At 34.3% G+C, this 15,053-nt stretch overlaps 2 protein-coding genes across 2 annotated transcripts; one reads left to right on the plus strand and one right to left on the minus strand.

Moving 5' to 3' along the window:
* Positions 1-4,241: 4,241 nt before the first annotated feature.
* On the plus strand, positions 4,242-5,257 carry LOC129893310 (uncharacterized). The gene is made up of 2 exons (XM_055968822.1): positions 4,242-4,568; positions 4,686-5,257. The coding sequence occupies exons 1-2, from the start codon at positions 4,309-4,311 to the stop codon at positions 5,101-5,103; spliced, it is 678 nt and encodes a 225-aa protein (XP_055824797.1). The 5' UTR covers positions 4,242-4,308; the 3' UTR covers positions 5,104-5,257.
* Positions 5,258-10,228: 4,971 nt separating this feature from the next.
* LOC129892211 (uncharacterized) lies at positions 10,229-13,725 on the minus strand. Its single transcript, XM_055967767.1, has 3 exons — positions 13,142-13,725; positions 12,373-12,495; positions 10,229-12,002 (listed from the first exon to the last, which is right to left on the minus strand). The coding sequence occupies exons 1-3, from the start codon at positions 13,544-13,546 to the stop codon at positions 10,506-10,508; spliced, it is 2,025 nt and encodes a 674-aa protein (XP_055823742.1). The 5' UTR covers positions 13,547-13,725; the 3' UTR covers positions 10,229-10,505.
* Positions 13,726-15,053: the final 1,328 nt, after the last annotated feature.

Here is a 15,053-nt window from a genome sequence, read left to right on the forward strand (position 1 = left end):
GCTTTTTACCCTGCCCTTTATATTATTGGTTATTTCTCAGTGCCAGCCGAGCATCATGATTAAAATTTCTTCTTTGACTACGACCACGACCACGACTGGGGCCATGGCCTCTTTCTCGTTGGTTAGAATTTGCCTGATTCACTTCAGGGAGTGGCAAAGAACCAACTGGCCGACTATCATGATTTTTCATTAATAGTTCATTATGTCTTTCAGCAATAAGAAGGTGAGAAAGTAATTCAGAATATTTTTTAAAGCCTTTTTCGCGATATTGCTGCTGCAGGAGTATATTCGCGGGTGGAAATGTGGAGTATGTTTTTTCAAGTTTATCTTGTTCCGTGATTTCATCTCCGCATAAAGTTAACTGAGCTATAATTCTAAATAAAGCAGAATTATATTCAGTTATATTTTTAAAGTCCATCAGTCTTAAATTTAACCAGTCATAACGTGCTTGTGGAAGCATGACCAATTTCAGGTGGTCATACCTTTCTTTTAAATTTTTCCACAATTTCAAGGGATCTTTTAATGTAAGATATTGTAATTTAAGACCCTCGTCAAGATGGTGGCGGAGGAAAATCATAGCTTTTGCACGGTCTTGACTAGATGTCGTGTTATCATCTTTGATGGTGTCTGCCAGACCCATCGATTCAAGATGAATTTCGGCATCTAGTGCCCATGAGGAGTAATCTTTTCCAGAGATATCCAAAGCAACAAATTCAATTTTTGAAATATTTGCCATTATATGAAAAGAAAATTAAATAAAATTCTTACCACTTTTTGTTACCTTCAAAAACAAATAGCCGGAGCCTCGTGCTGATAACGTGTTGTAAAATGAGACTAAATTAACAATTTAATAATGAAAGAGAGAGTAAATAGGAGAACAGAAGAAGAAGCAAAACAGAGAAATTGCAGTGTATCAATATTTTTGTTCTTCACGACCATCTATTGCCAATTCATGACAATGTATATATAGAAGATTAGTGTTAGTAAATGATTAGTGGGCTGCCCACTTTTAGTGGGCCCCACTTTAATATAATATGTGGTGGACATTCCACTTATATGTGGACACTCCACTTAACATGACTAAAGTATTCAAGTTTTTTAAAAAATAAGAGGAAATTACACCTAGTGTCCATCAAATTGTTTGGTGTTGAATTTTCGTCTCCAAAGTGTTTTGATCTTCATTTTTTGTCCTCCAAAATATTCATTATATCACTAAGTCTTACTTATGAGATACTCTAAAATTCTTGTCTCAGAGGCAAATTTTAGCTCAAGGACTTTACAATACTAATTTATGTCCGGACAATAATTTACTCTATTTTACTAAGTATAAGTTATGGAGTAATCTATAACTTTTGTCATAGAGCCCGTTTGGATGAGCTTTAAGTTGGTCAATGGTTTTGACCAATTTAAAGTCATTTTTTAGCTTTTGGACGTATTTGCCTAATGCTAACTTTAAGCCATAAAGTTCTTAAAGTCAGTCAAAAATGAAAAGTTAGGATTCCTAACTTTTTTTTTCTAAGTGCTTAAAGTCATTTTCTTTGACCATGAAAATTACTTTTATATCCCTTATGTTTTAACTAAATTTCCAAACTACCCTTTTTATTCTTTTAACCCTAAAATTCATATCATTTTCCTCATTTAAGCACTTTTATCCAAACACTCAACTGCTTATTTATAAAAATAACTTTCAGCACTTCAAAGTTCTAGAAGCATTTCATACATAAAATTTACTTTTTTAAAATCCATCCAAACGGGCTCATAGAAGTAAAATGCTGCTCCAGGGCTTTAAAAAAAATTATGTCTTATAGACATCATCTACGTCTAACTTATGGGGTACTCTAATGCCTTATAGTCGTTGGGCCAACAACCACTTTCTGAAAAGTGGCCCAACGAATTATGCAATTAATTTTTTTTTAAAAATCCCTTATTGGGTCGGACCGGTGGACCAGATACCGGGACGATCTTACCAAGCTTGAAACAAAAATTAATCGACCCGGCCCAGTCCATTAAGAACATGGGCTGGACACCGGGCTTGAGCCAAAAATTCTCTTAGCGGGCCAGTGTTAATGGCTTGCCACTGGATAGACCGGCCCAATTAACAGGTATAGTAAAAGAACCACATTCGTTTTTCTTGTTTCTTTAATTACATAATATGATATGATTTAATTTTATTATTTTGTAATAATGGAAACCATACTTTTTGAAACCATCAATTAAAGTGTATCACATTGTTTACGTTTTTTTTTTTCTCAAGAAAGTTCCTCATTTCATATTTAGGCTACTAAACTTCCTCTTTTCAAACAATAGGTGAACAAAAAAACACCTGAATTCTGTACTCAGGCTACTAAACTTCCTCTTGGATCACTAAACTTCCTCTTCTCAAACAATAGGTGAACAAAAAACACTAACGTATATATGATTGCCTTTCAAACCAATGTTCCTCTCTTCTTTAACCTAAAAAATGGTCAGGGATTGAACCTTTCCAGATGTGTCTTCGAGGAAGTGTCAGGTGAAGCAATCATTCTTGGTTTCTTCAATTTATTGCAGAGCAGCCCTCAAGCAATTGGACTCTCTTTCCTAAGATAGAAATAATCTCAGATTGTTTTTCTAAACCCTCTTAATTGAATTTTTCAGTTCTTGGTGGCTGGCTTGCTGTCTGTCTGCTCTGTATTTCCAAGCTGCTAAGGAACTTATTTGATAAAAAAACAATATCGTAAAGTGAACCTTTTAATTCCTAATGAAGTGATCAAGAGGGAGTAATACCCACCATCCATAGCAACAACAGCGATACCAATCCATTTGGAGACACTTTCTGGTGATGGCTCTGTTTTTGCTGGGAGTGTTGTTCCAGTTGTAGAACTTCTGTACACGGTCGTTCTTGTAGACAATCAGGAGACCAGATTTGGGTGATTGTTTCGCCTAAAATAAATTGAAAAGAGCATAAATTAAAATTTAGAGGATATAGAAAGTAAGAATTGGAAAAAAATGAAATCAAATTAAATAAATTGGAAATAGCAAACATCAAAATTTAGAGGATATAAGAATTGGAAGAAAATGAAATCAAATTAACTAAATTGAAAAGAGCAGACATCAAAATTTAGAGGTTATAAGAGTTGGAAAAAAAATGAAATCAAATTAACTAAATTGGAAAAAGCAGACGTCAAAATTTAGAGGATATAAATTGGAAAGAGCAGACGTCAAAATTTAGAGGATATAAGAACTGAAAAAAAATGAAATCAAATTAACTAAATTGGAGCAGACATCAGAATTTAGAGGATATAAGAATTGAAAAAAAAATGAAATCAAATTAACTAAATTGGAAAGAGCAGACATCAAAATTAGAGGATATAAGAATTGGAAAAATATGAAATCAAATTAACTAAATTGGAAAGAGGAGACATCAGAATTTAGAGGATATAAGAATTGGAAAAAAATTGAAATCAAATTAACTAAATTGGAAAGTGCAGACATCAAATGTAAAATTTCCCTTTCCCTAAATAGTGACCACATCACCACACAAGTAGAAGAAATAAAACAATGCATATTGCATAACTTTTTATGTTTTTTGTTAAGAAATTCAAGTTCAAGTCTTGAAATCTTCACTACAAACTTCCAAATACAGGTATAAATTTACTTTCAGATTTAAGCTGCTGGAAAATTCTTGATCCATTAGCTTTAGAAATTAGAATAGAATCTTTAAAACATTAATAACTTCATCATGGTTTGAATGCTCGCGTAAAATAAAAAAATGCTAGGTGATTTTTTTATATTTGGTCAAAATAGCACGTGCTAATTTTGAGTTATTACTTAATTTTGATTATCTTATCCTATTATTTTCATTAAGATAATGAGATTACTATCCCATATGAAAGATGAAATAAAATAATCTCAATCCATATATATATATATATATATGCGCGCTTGCTTGCTTGCTTATCACATCTTGTTTACCAAACAATATATAGGTGTCTCGTGATTATAATACTAGAATAAAAAATAATGATAATGTTTGATGAACTAAACTAGATAAATGATGATACTTCAGATTTAAAATGAAGAACCACCGACAAACGTAAAACTCATGTTTTGATCTTCTTTTTTAAAAAAATGGTATAAATATTACTGTACAGGATAATGTTGCTTAAGACGTGGCATAACCAAGGCCTCTAGCGTCCTAACACTGGATTGATTTTTAACTTTTCTACTCCCAAAATTCTCCAATAAATCAGTGGATACACCCTCACTCCTCTTCGTGCTTAATTCTCTATAATTTCTAGCACACCAAAAAAATAAAAAATACTAGTAAAGATGCTGCTAGGTGTTACTATGAATTTGTTAATGAGCAAGTTGTGTTTAATTCTGTTCCTTGTTTCAAAATTATGCAATGGTTATTCAACAAAATTGGATTTCTATCCTCCACCTTGCCAAAGCAAGGAGTGCCCAAATTATGAGTTGATTGAATCTGGAAAAGACTATGAAATTCGTCGTTACAATTCCCTTATGTGGATGTCTACTGCACCAATTGATGATATTTCATTTTATTCCGCCTCAACAACTGGTTTCCTCAGGTTTATTAATTACTCATATATATATAAAAAATTAGAAAATACAAGTAGAAGCAAGTAATCTAAATTTGTGATACATATTTGTAATGTGAGGATCTATTGTGAACTTGTTTTTGGCAGGCTAGTTGATTACATTCATGGGATGAACAATTACCATGAGACAATAGAGTTGACACTACCAGTTATTGGTCAAGTGAAGGCTTCCTCTTTTGTTGTGAGTGTGTATGTACCAAAGAAGCAGCAGCCAAATCCTCCTTCAGCTAAAGGGCTTCACCTTCAAAAATGGGGCAAAACTTATGTCTTAGTCAGGCAATTCAGCGGATATGCAACTGATGATGTTATTCCAAATGAAGCCGCTGCCCTGAGTGCCAGTATTGCTGGCACTAAATGGGCAGCAGCCATCGATAAAAGCCGAGCTGCAGATAATAGTACCATGTATACAGTCGCGCAATACAACTCCCCGTTTGAGTTCAAGAACAGAGTTAATGAGATATGGTTTACTTTTGATTTCGATGAAGCCCCTGCCCTGTCTTTTTAGAGGCTCTTGTTTTGAACTTTGACATGAACTTTGAATGTGACTCAATCTGGAAAAGACTATGAAATTCGTCTGTTAAGTCCTTTTTGTATGACCAGAATGCTACATTATATATTGCAAATAAAATAGATTGTATAATACAATCTTATTCTGAGAATTTGATGGTTAAGACACCTCTGTGTAGTCAACATCTTTCAAAATAATCCAATTACAGCAATTTAGCGAGGTGAAGGGGAGCCTCTGAAACACAGTAAGGTTGTCTTCATGTGTTTTATAGGCACGAGCTTTCAGCCACTGATACTTGCAGTCAGGGGAAGCTGCCTACATAACACTCCCTTAGAATGCAACCCTTAATCTTGCATGAACACGAGATGCTTCGTACACGGGCAACATGACTTCGAATTTCAAGAAACTAGAAATTTGGTGGATAGTAAGTTTGTTCATACCTAGGCTCAGTATCATATTCTACATGTACACTGGTACTACTATCACTATGAAAACCTTCAGAACAAGGAACAGTGACTTGTTTCGGAATGCTAGCTCCGACAGTTGAATCCAAAACAGAACCCTTCCTTTCAGTAAAGAATCTTGTATGCGGTTTACTACTTGAAAACATACTGCACGCAACAGTTCTGTTAGAGGAATACTCTGATGCGCATAAGCTGTTGATCATTGAAGAGAACGGATCAGCAGCGCTTGCATCCGCATAATCAACAGTAATTAAAGAGTCTCTGGTACTCTCAGTAGTAAATGATGCTTCATCTGAGCTTATAAAGAGGGACCAATCACTTGATGTAGCATCAGAAAACTCTGTGGTCATTGACTTCGTATAGGTTCCCACAACCGGTGGTCTATTTCGATTAGCATTCTTGACGAGTCCACCAGAGGTGCAATCAATGATGTCACTGTTCATTTCCGGCCTATGATACGTATAAGGATCCACACCAACATAAAGATGCTCCGCTTTTATCTGCTCTGGCCTAGAAATCTTTGTCGATCTTGGTGGGCAGTGCTTGACATTTCCAGGAGCTTGTCTTCGACTAATCTTTCTTTCTGGCCGTGGAGATGATCTACAAAATTACAAATAAGTGGTGAAACAAGGTTATGAATGGGCCAAATTGATATCTAGATTTCAATTTCTACAGTGCTTTTGGCAAGCCCAAAGCTCATTAAGTTCTTTACCTCCTATAAAATAAGATATAAGCTCCTTCCGACATCACCTGGCTCATGGATACAGGGTGTACCTAGTATCAGAACATGCAACTTATGAGAACAGTATGACAAGATACTAAAGCAAATACAAGTAACAAGCACGACAAGTCATAGAATTCACCTTTGACACAGTTACCTACTAGCATTGTCGCCAATGATGTGTAATTCCTCAATAAGAAAGTGGACTTCAAAGAAATTAGCAAGCAAAGTGAATCTTAGCATTCATCCTTACCCCTGCTTACCAAAAGTGCAGTCAAGCACCAACTGCTGTATATGTACGAATTCACTTTTCTTTTTCTTTTTATGGCATAGTTGTACAGAACAGCTTGCACAATTAAGACTATTTCACTGGATACCTGTAATCTCCCACCAACACAAGTATAGGCTTAGGCAGAAGAGAACCCCAGAATCGAACTTAAAGATCTCTTGGTTCTCCTCCCACTTTATTAACTACTAGGTCACGAGTGCTAATTCAGCTTTTCGATTATTACATGGCTTACTTCAATAAATATTCTAATATGCACCAGGAGGTTATGCTGAGTGTCAAGAAACCAACTAACTCTTGGAATTTCTGTTTTCCTAGCACAAGTTAGCATATCATAACCGTTAGGTCTTAAGGACATCTCATATGAAGGAAAAAGAAACACTTCCAAGTAAAGAAGTCATTAACCACATCCTGATTCCAACTAATGTGGATGCATACAAGACTCTCAGATATTTTTCCAGATGTATTCCACGGCTAGCAACCTCCTACTAGCTTTGGAACCACAAGTCCACAAACTTCCTTCATATCTTTCCCATCTCTTGCGGAAAGTGAAACATGGCAAACTAGTTCAAGTAACAGAGAAATGGAAACACGACAAACAAAAAGTTTTCCTTTACAAATATTCTTCTTTAATGATTGGGAAAGTGAGATTAAATGACTACCATGTAGTAAGTGATTAAATATTTAAATACATTTTCATCACCCACTGAGCATCTTCTAATACACTAGTATCCTTCTTTCTTGGCATAAGTATAATAAAACAAACATCTAAGAAGCTCCAGGCATCAAATTACCTCAGTAGGTGTAGATCCTTCACGTAGGATATGTAATGCCCAGAAAATGATGCATTTAAGGTATCCAAGTGCACAACTACAGCATAAAGCATGTAAAGTGGAGGAATGTCATAAATGGGATCATATCCAATATAACCAGAAATCGGGCTTGTTAGATTTAGAGGTATATAGGTAGAGATTTATTTGACATTTAAGACGGCTTCGGCAGTGTCTTTTAATCTCGTCAGAGAAGCAGCAAAAAACATAGAGCAAGTAATTAGTGACCTCTAAAAAATTGTTATACTGCGGCATTTCACTTGACTGTATATTACAAATTGAACAAACAAAATATATCTAAGTATTCTTTAATTTGTGGAATTAATATTCATAAGAAGATGAAAAGACTGGATCTAGGAAAATGAAGAGAAGATGCACATGCAATGCATGTAAATATAACAAAGAGTGTGATGCTCCTTTAATCATGAATTCAATGGGGATAAATAAAAAAAATTAATATGAGTGACGAAGGTTCATGAATTAGATAAGATGTTCATTGAGTCAAAAAGATTCATTCAAAATAATTTAATTATCACTTATTATTTTAGATGATCATTCGTACAATGTTGCTGCAAGTAAAGTGCATTTTACTTTCTTCTCTTTGCCGCCTTCTCTATGATTAAAGCTTATTGATTACATTATTGGCTATTAAGACTTCATGTTCAGTCATTAATTTGTTTTACAAAAATTGATTTCAAAAGATCGGGCCGTAAACGTATATCGTTTCAAACGAGTAATATATCGAAAGACTCAAAATATCGAGAATCGTGTTTAGGCATTGAAAACGTACGTGAAAGTAAACTTAAGACTCTATGTTTCAACCATTAAAGTTCGATTTTAATATTTAATGTACCACAAACGCGAATCGTTTCAAGTGAATAATATATCAAAAGGATCAAAACATCGAGAGGAGCTCATAATCTAAAATTTGAGATTGTTTCGAGAAGATTTAAGTTGATTGAGATTAAAAACGATAGTTTGTTAAAGACGATAAACTGATGCAATATATAAAATATTGTATAAACAACACACATATATTATATATACACGATTGTATATCATTTATCCCGTATCAATATATGCAACCATTTCTATTACTTGTACAATTACGTAAGAATCTCATTTTTAAAAGCTGAAAAAGGTAAATTCTTCCAATATTTCTAATGAATAATCCACCCAAAAAAAAAATTAGTTCGAAACGATCACATGTAGAAACAAAACAAGGACAAGAACACTCTTCATATCAAAATTTATATTTATTAATTAATTATTCTTTTTATCATAAATTATTCGTCGTATTTTCAAAAAATAGTTATTTTAAATTATTTGACATTTTAAAAGTTCAAGATAAAATAAAATATTTTTTTTCTTATTTTCTTCCTTGTAGTTATTATGATGATGTCAAAAATTTTAAAATTTCAATGAAGAATAAACTATTTAAATATTCATCTTAATAAATATTTTTTAAGAGACGGTTAAAAGAAAATCACGATAGATAATTTGAGACTAAGAGAGTAGTTATAACTTCTAAAAATTTGCTGAATTTGATAGTTCAACCAAATATGTTCCTAATCTCTAGTGATTCCCCATAAATGTTAAAATACCAGTAATGTATTTTGTGAAATATAAAGATACCATGATCCAAAAAAAAAGGAATAATTACTGTTCAAAAAAGGTTATTGGTCTAATGCATAGGATTCTATCCTCAATTATTATTATTATTATTATTATTTTTGGGGGGGGGTGGTTTTTTAATATCTAGTCCACTAATAAATGTTTTATCCTATATGTAGAGGGGCGGGGGGGGGGGAGGGCTTCTTTTTGTCATGATTTTCTCCCTAGTCTAGTTTCCTAAATTATTTTTATTGACAAAATCTCATTTCCTGATTATGCTAGGAAAAAAATGTCAAGTCTTCTAGGTTTGTGATTGAATCATTGTCTCGAATATCACATAAATTTTTGAATATATATAAAGATATAAAGATATTAAATATTTTAAAAAATTAAAATTAAAATAATCAAAAAAAGATTTTCTTCAAGATCAATTCGAAATATCAAAAATATCAAAATAAGTGTCCCACATTTGGCAATCAAATACGCTATTAACAATCATGGGATCATAGAAAAAATTTGAAAAAGAAAATCAAGGAAACACAAAATTATACTCATAATCTTGTTTAATAAAAATCACATCAAATTATTAGAATAGAGACAAAATTCAGCACTATGGGTCAATTTGAGTCATTGTGTTTCTAGAAAAGCTGCAAAACTTCCCCCATCATTTCCCTTTGGCACGACATTTAATACCTAAAAACAATTACTCTTGCATTTTACCCTTGCAATACATAAAGAACAAATAGTTTTAATGAATATTAGGAGGTCAGATTTCAGTTGTGTTAATATTTTGGCATGGTGAATTTGTAAAAACTTATGCGCACCCAGTATTTATTTCAAATTATACTAATTTATTATGATTATGTTATAAATCAAGATGAGAATGTCTCCGGTCTTGTCTCCTCACTAAGTGGCTGCACACACCTGTCTTACAGATAGAGTCAAGCACGAGACGGGTATTTACTTGTTCTTTTTAGCATGTGCTAGCTAAAGGACATTGAGTAACAACGACTTACTGGTAAAAGTATATGTGAAGACGTGTGTCATATATTCATTGATCTATTGTAAACATCAGGTTATTTTGGATAAATCATTCCATGATTACTTAAATCTCTTTATTTTCCTTTTTATATTTTTAATCATTCCTCAATAATTGTCTTTATTAAAAGGAAGACATACAGAAGGACAATTATTTCAGGCAGAAACAAAGGAATAAAGGAATTCAATTATACAAAGTTGTTCTCTCCTCGTACTGAAACTTCTGTGAATGATGTAATAATTGGCCACTAAATCATACCTTAAAAAGAAATAATCAGTGGCCAATAATGCACCTTCTAAATTACATGAAATTACTATATAGTTCTGATTGATACAAAGAAGTTTCAGTAAGCATAAAATGTGGACTACTGTTTCAGTTTTTATTGATATCTCAGCTGAGTGAGACCGATGATTCGGGCAAAATCAAAACTTGTAGTAGTAGTCTTCTAGATCTTCTGTTTCAAGACGTGGCGTAACTGGACCTTCTGGCTCTCCATTCTTGCTTCCAAAAGTTTTGATTTTAAACTGTGCTTGTGAGAGTTACGCGGCCATTCAATGCACCCTTTCATCCCTCGTGTTATTGGTGGATTGCTCGAGTCAAGTGAGCTCCCTGAAGGACTGAATTCACCTTTACTAGAACTACAATCTGGAGAAAGAGTGGCACCATTCGATAGTCTTCCATTTGATAACCTCCCGTTTATTCCTTCAACTGATATCTTTTTGTAGTTGTCTCCATTTGATTTCCAAAGCCTAGATATAGACGTCACCTTCTTAAGTTGTCGACCTGGCCCTGAACATACTTCACCTATTTCCATTGAGACATTGCTGTGCCTGCAGTTCTTGTTGACAGAGCAGACGCTTCCTTCAGCAGAATAACTAGAGCCTTGCTCGTCGAGATGGCTCACTGTTTCCCATTCACTTCCATCTTCATCTAAATCGCTCTGATTGACATACGCAAGAGAATGTCTGAGGAAGTTGTCTTTATTGTATACACCATCATCAGGACTGAATGTGCAAATTTTGGAAGGATGGCTAGCAGAACTGTAAGCAGGACATGGCTCAACCTCCCTTTCATTATTTTCAACAAAATTAAGGTCCTCGAACACTGAGAATATATCATCTGGATTTGGAGGTTCATAAGTGAATTCACTGATATCATGAATATTCACCGAAGCCGCTTCCTGTTGGAGTTGCTCAGCTCTTTTGATCACTTCCTCATCGGGGTTCATACCTCTGGAACTTAGAAAAGACTCTAACTCTGCAATTAGCCTATTCATCTGGGAATATTTCTCTTCCAGTGTCACCTTAGCATCAACTAGCTTCATCTGAACCCGTTCCTCACGCCAAACCTCAGCCATCTGCAACATCTTTCTTTCTTCATCTACTTCCTCTCTGAGTGAATGAGATTCTCTCTTTAATGCCTCGACTTCAGCCTTGTCTTCTCCAATTTCCTTGGCTAATTCTTCACACACTTCCTCTATCAACTCTCTACCCTTTCTTTCTTTTTCGTAATCTTGCAAATAGCGCTTGGCTGATAACTTGGCATCAGACAACTCAATAACTAACTTGGAGTTAACTACTTCCAGCCTCTGTCGGTTTTTCTTCTCTCTGGACAAGTCGGCTTTCATATCATCTATAATTGCACGAATTTTCTCGTGTTCTCGGCTTCTCCATGCTGCCTTCTCTTCACTAAGTTTTCTCAAAAACTGTTCGAGTTTCTTTTTTGATGACCGTCGCTCCATCTCAAGTTGATGAATTCGGGTGCGAGCTTGCTCTAATTCTGCCTCAAGGATAGAAATCATTGCAGTAGTCTTCGACTGTTTATTAGGAACCTTCTGATGGCCGTAGATCTCCTTTATTTCCTCAGCTATTGTCCAGCCAACTGGATCCCACTTTGTTGCCCCCTCCATAGCAGAGTTTGGATATTGAAATGAGGGCTCTAGCTACAGAATATAGAGGTAACTCCTTTGTTAGATCAGAAAATATGAAAACAACGAGACGAGCAATGGTGAAAATGTAGCATGAATAAACTAAGAACCGAGACCAAAAGTATCTGATAGAAAAGTGCAGCACAGTGCACTAAGCTCCTTGCTATGGCCAGGTCAAGGGAAGGGCCCAGCCACATTGGGTCTCTGATACTCAAAAAGAATATTAAAGCATTCATTATCTCCCGATAATTCCAGGATTTCCCTAATGTAAAGGAGCCTATCACATTGCTTTGGATTATTCGACATAGCTTTAGGACTTGCATAAAGGAGCTTAGGCAGCATAGACAACATGAAAAAAAAAACCTGAAAAAGGCATCAAACATACCTTGTGATAAAGACCATTTCTTGGACCGGAAACAGATCGAGGACTCTGCACTGAATCATCAATGTGAGAATCATTCTCTTTAATGTGATGATGGTCGAAAAATGGTACATCAATATGACCAGCCTGCACGAAGGAAAGGAAAAAATAATTGAAAAAAATTGCTTAATGCTACTATACCCGTATTTGGATCCTCCAAATATGTACTACTTTTGGAGGATCTAACACGCACCAGACAACATTTTTTACAAGTTCGAGCAATCAGATCTAGAATGATACAACACTTATCAAAGTTGTCGTTCGCTATAAAAATACAAACTTGGAGATGGTTATGGTCCTAAAATAGCAGGGACTAACAAAACTACCAACAGATGAAAATGAAAAAGTCTAAAGCAAACAGAAATGAAGGCAACCATAATTATACCAAAGGGACCAGAAAATAATCTCAACTTGAACAAGAGAAAAAGTACTGAGATTTTACTATTCAATTTCAATCCTAATAAATCATACACTCATAATTGCTTATTACAACAACATAGCCAGTGTAGTCTCACACAGTAAGTTATATTGTACGCATACATTACCCCTTCCTTACAGGTAGAGAGGTTATTTTCAATAGACCATTGGCTCATTCAAGCAAATGCCAAGTCAATGTAATTAAAGCAATTAATTACATTCAATAAATAACTGATCAAAATTAGTGGCATTCAATATATAAATGACCAAACTTAGAAAAACCCTAAAGTTGCAATCTTTTTATTAAATGAACTACCTGAGGTAACTTTTGAGCTGGAATATTAGGAATTTCCGGCAACTGAAGCCTCCATAGTCCGGCAGCAAGCTTCCTAGCAGAAACCAAAGTTCTAACTTTCTGGCCAGATTTCCGACCAACCTCCACCGTGGATTTGTCCTCCCAAGTACAAGCATTGTCATTTACATCCTCGTTATACTTCCAACGTAGTAAAGGGGTATTGGGTCTGCTCCTTTTCCCACCTGGAGCTCCTGTAATATCTCTCCGTAACCTCACTCCAGCGGTACCAGAGTTCTTGATTTTCCGGCGAGGCGGTTTCCGATAGCAAAAGGGGTTTTGTAAAAGATCTGAATCGGGTAAAGGGTTTACTAGTTTGGATGATGTAATTGCTGGAAGCTCAGCTTTATTATTAGCAGTGACCTTCATCTTTGATGCACAGATTCACCCATTACTCCGTTTTTTGGTTTATTGCTTCTCTAAGACTTTCACAGCTGATACAAGGGGGTAGGGGGCTGGGGTGGGTCCCGGGGGAGGAGGAGGAAGCGTGGGGGTGCGGGTGTCTGTGATCTCTTTTGGTTTTTGAGGAGGAAGAGAGAAAAGCAGAGTGTTTTCTGTGTATATGTGTGTGTGAGAGAGATGTATACGTATAGCTCCGTATAAGTAAAGATTATATGTACGGTCAACGTCTCTCATTTATAGTAAATCATCTATTGCCAGAGTACACCGTCGTTCTATCGTGATGGAATAGTAAATACTCTTTAATTCTTTTTAAAATTTTGATTTAAATTTTTTATATGCAATTGCATTTGTTAGGAGTAGTTTATCCTAATAGATAACCTCAATCTTCTTTTTTGTCATTAAGGAGAAAAATTGAATCGAAAATCATTTTTCGTCATCTTCAATCGAGTCACTGTTCACAAGATAAATTCGAATTCAATCGAATTTCAATTTAAATATCAATTATCTAAATTAGAAATCAATAAAAATGGAAAGAAAGAGAGGGGAGAAGCTAAAAGCATATCGGTTCACAAACACAATAGCTCTGAAATATTTAATTATTAAAAACAATTTATTTATTTTACAAAATAGGAAAAGGTCTGTATCTTCTACTTTTGTCATAAAGATTTGATTAGGTCATGTTACTATTATTTATGTTGATAAATATTTGATCTTAAGCTTAGTTATTATGATATACATTTAAACTTTGAATTTGTCTCGAGACGAAATTGAAAAAAAATATGGAAACGTAAGAGTATCCTACTACGACGTCGATTATAAAGTCTTGTATCGAAACGACGTGGTTTGGTTCTTAACAGAGCAGTTAAAAATAGTTTAACAGGAATGGCAGGCTGCCGTTAGGTATATGGGTCCCACGCACCTTTCTTAGCGGGAGCGTGTAATGACTTTGCCCTGCAATTTCCTTTTTCTATTTTATGCTAAACTATTAATTAACTTAATTTAATTTAAAACAAGTCATAAATAATTATATAATTAAAAGTAAATGAATTGAAGTAAAAGAAATATTGTGAAGGTTGTAGAAAGATAGTACATTACTGGACGTGGAAAAATTTATGACATATAGTTATTTCATTGAATAAAATTCTCTTCTAACAAATTTAATTAATCATCGAAAGTTGTAACGAATGAATATAAAATCGTGAATTTGTGTTATGTAAACAAGAAAATTTCTTATTAAAAGTGCTTTCTTCTAAGGCTAAATTTGAACGACATTAATTCAAATTAGGTATGACCTCTATAAATATATTGATATTAGATAAGAGATTAAAAATAAGATCAAGTGAGATTTGCATAATTTTAGATTTAAAAGATAACTATTGCCTAATCAATTATTCAACGATTAAAGTAACACTTGAGTAAATATGACACGTTTTTCTTTTTAATTCATCAAAAAATAGCATATTTCTCTTTCCGG

The sequence above is a fragment of the Solanum dulcamara genome, chromosome 6, assembly GCF_947179165.1.
Source record: "Solanum dulcamara chromosome 6, daSolDulc1.2, whole genome shotgun sequence".
Classification (NCBI taxonomy): Eukaryota; Viridiplantae; Streptophyta; class Magnoliopsida; order Solanales; family Solanaceae; genus Solanum; species Solanum dulcamara.

Bases quoted from the DNA above. Each gene is read 5' to 3' on its own strand.
- LOC129893310 (XM_055968822.1), top strand. From the start codon at position 4,309: ATGCTGCTAGGTGTTACTATGAATTTGTTAATGAGCAAGTTGTGTTTA. The intron at 4,569-4,685 runs GTTTATTAATTA...TGTTTTTGGCAG, and splicing joins TCAACAACTGGTTTCCTCAG to GCTAGTTGATTACATTCATG.
- LOC129892211 (XM_055967767.1), bottom strand. From the start codon at position 13,546: ATGAAGGTCACTGCTAATAATAAAGCTGAGCTTCCAGCAATTACATCA. The intron at 12,496-13,141 runs GTAGTTCATTTA...TCCTTCGTGCAG, and splicing joins CAGCTCAAAAGTTACCTCAG to GCTGGTCATATTGATGTACC. The intron at 12,003-12,372 runs GTATGTTTGATG...TATATTCTGTAG, and splicing joins GAAATGGTCTTTATCACAAG to CTAGAGCCCTCATTTCAATA.